Source organism: Mastomys coucha, unplaced genomic scaffold (genome assembly GCF_008632895.1).
Source record: "Mastomys coucha isolate ucsf_1 unplaced genomic scaffold, UCSF_Mcou_1 pScaffold12, whole genome shotgun sequence".
In the NCBI taxonomy this organism is placed as follows: Eukaryota; Metazoa; Chordata; class Mammalia; order Rodentia; family Muridae; genus Mastomys; species Mastomys coucha.
In genome coordinates this window covers 82,713,407-82,716,150 of record NW_022196894.1, presented here as the reverse complement: position 1 = coordinate 82,716,150, position 2,744 = coordinate 82,713,407, and the positions used below count along the sequence as shown (strand labels likewise).

At 39.8% G+C, this 2,744-nt stretch overlaps 1 protein-coding gene across 1 annotated transcript in view; it reads left to right on the top strand.

Annotated features, from left to right (window-relative positions):
* Nucleotides 1-2,744, top strand: part of Cyyr1 (cysteine and tyrosine rich 1) — a 94,520-nt gene that overhangs the window by 74,758 nt on the left and 17,018 nt on the right. The window contains exon 3 of the mRNA XM_031364314.1: nucleotides 2,483-2,637. Coding sequence (XP_031220174.1) covers nucleotides 2,483-2,637 — 155 coding nt within the window. The remainder of the gene's footprint in view (nucleotides 1-2,482; nucleotides 2,638-2,744) is intronic.

Sequence of the window (2,744 nt, the reverse complement as noted above, 5' to 3'; positions counted from 1 at the left end):
CACGCACGCACAAGGGAGAAGAAATGAGAAGGAATTGGAGATCAGAAGTTTATCTAAGAACAGGCCCTGGAAAGAAAGGTGGAGCAGCTGTTAATTTATGGAACTGAAGACAATGAGTCCTTAGAAATGATGAATCCTAAGAGACTGTCAGTTCTTCGAGTGTCTAACATTAGAAAATGCTAAAGATTTTTAGAAAGATAGGACAAAAAATAATCACAAAAAGGAAAATAATTAGAATTTATGGAATTCTCCTGGGGCAGGTTCTAGAGGACAATGAGCAAGACCCCCAAGAGAAAGTATTCTGCCTCAGAATTCCATATGCAGCTGCGAGGGTGTAGGCGAGTGTCTCTCATAGGCTGTGCTCTCAGAGGCATGGTACTTGGGGTGACACTACTGGAAAGTTCTGAAAAAACAAAAGCCTGGAGCACAATAAACAGAAGTTGGCTCACTGGGATTAGGTGATCTTAGCCTCCCACCTTCTTTCTCTGCAATTTGCTTTCATGCTGCCATAAATCGAACAACTTCCTCTGCTATGCTTTTCCACCACAATATACTGCTGTGCTAGAGGCTCAAAGGCAACAGGAAGAAGCGCCCATAGACAGAGACTCCTGAAACTCTGAGCCAAAATCACATTTTCTGTCTTATACAGTGAATCGTCCATGCTGTTCACTGTGTAACAGAACTAGTCCAATTCCCTAACTAGGATCACATTCAGCCACAGCACTCTTTTTCAATTCCTCCATAAGAAGCCACTTGGGAATGTAGTTCTGAGACTGAAAACCCGAAATCCAGGTCTAAATGGAAAGAGCTCTAGACTGAAAAGACTGGCATTAGGCCTGATAATGTTTCAGAGATTTCCATGGAAATGGAAGAAAACTGATGAATATTTTTACTGTACTTTCAAATGAATGTTCATACTAATTGCATGAAAGTTTTCAAGGAACCATGGGCAGGGGAAAAAACTGCAGTAGTACATGGAGAAATGAAAGCAGTGGCACTTCCTTAAAACAGGTTGTAAGGGAAGTCTATGCTTACCCCAGTACTCTGCTCTGCCCAACGGGGCACAGTGTAATGGCAATATAAATACTGGTAACAATTTTAACTACCGATAGTGATTATGCATTCAAAAGATGCATAGATTGAAAAGATTAACTAAAAATGATAACGAGAAATAAGCTTACGATGTAACAATGTAGCTGAAAGTTGAAAATGATAGCTATGGGTGCAGTGCACAAGTTAGAGAATGGAAAAATGCCTTCATTGCTCCATATCTACCAAACAGCACATATGCATGCATCGAAAAGACCTAGGTCATGAAAATATAGTTTCTCCGCCGGGTTTCTTGGTTATCCTGACAATATTGATATTATCTGTTAGTAGCTATGTTTTCCTTCACTATATTGTTAGGAAGTTAGCTATACTGAATCTCTGCCCATTACACCTCAGTCACTTTAGTGAGCACCCTTCTTGTGTTATTTATGTATACACTACTGTGCTATATTTCCAGGGAAGCATTGAGAGAAGCAATACTGCTGAGTCATGTTCTTCATTTTGATGAAGATGGACCACTTCTAAGAACAGTGACAAATATTGATGCTACAAATTATGTTGTGCATAAATAACAATAATCTTCTGCAATGTTTTCATGTAATTTTGTTGCCTGAGCTAATGCTTTCTGGAGAAAACCATTAGCTACAGTGGGGACAGAGGCCTTGCTGACTTATTACTCAACTTAATGGGATGTTTATTTTTTGGTCTGTCCTCTATGTATATGGGGGGGGGTGCATTTGGTTTTCTTTGTCTTATTTCATGAAGCATTTTAATTAAGAGTAAATGTTAAGTTGCTTTTAATTTTTTTTCTATGAAACAAATGTTCTCCTTGTACAATATACATATTTTTACTGATTGAGTACACAGCAAAATGATTTTAGATTACTGCTTTGTAACTGGGGATGCATACTAGTATATGTTTATAAATTTTTAAATTTAAGATTTCAAAATATTTTTAAGTGTGTTTGTGTGTCTCTGTGTGTGTGTGTTTATACGTGTGTCTGTGGCAGGGAATATGCATGAAGTGCAGCTGTCTGCAAAGGCCAGTAAAGAATGATGGATCCTCTAGAGCCGGAGATACAGGCGGCTGTGAGGTACCTTACATGGGAGCCACAAGCCATGCTCAGGTCCCCTCAAGGAACACTGTGTTCTTAACTGCTGAGCTATCTTTCCAGCTCCCAATTCACGAGATTTTAAAAAAGAATGGAGAGATTATCGACTGTGCTGTACAAAGATTCCCTCTAGGCTTTATATTTTTCTTATCTGTTAAAATACAAGAGACGATTTGCATGATTAATTCAAGCGTTCTCCTAGGTAAACAAGACGCTTTCCCTCAAGCTGGAGGGTAGCATTTCGCTTAGAGCCACGAACTGTGTTTGAGACTGGACTCCTTTCAGACCTTAAGCCAGATATGCTTTTGTTTCCTTCTCAGGGGCACGGCAATTGCTGGCATCGTGTTTGGAATCGTGTTCATCATGGGGGTCATTGCAGGAATCGCCATATGCATCTGCATGTGCATGAAAAACAACCGGGGGACCCGAGTGGGAGCCATCAGAACAGCGCATATCAACGCCATCTCCTATCCCAGTAAGCAACATGGCTCACTTTTGATGGAAGAAACATGTTTGTTATTGAGACTCTATTTCTTCAAAGACATTAAAAAGACTCTCGTTGAAATAATCCCCAATTTTCTA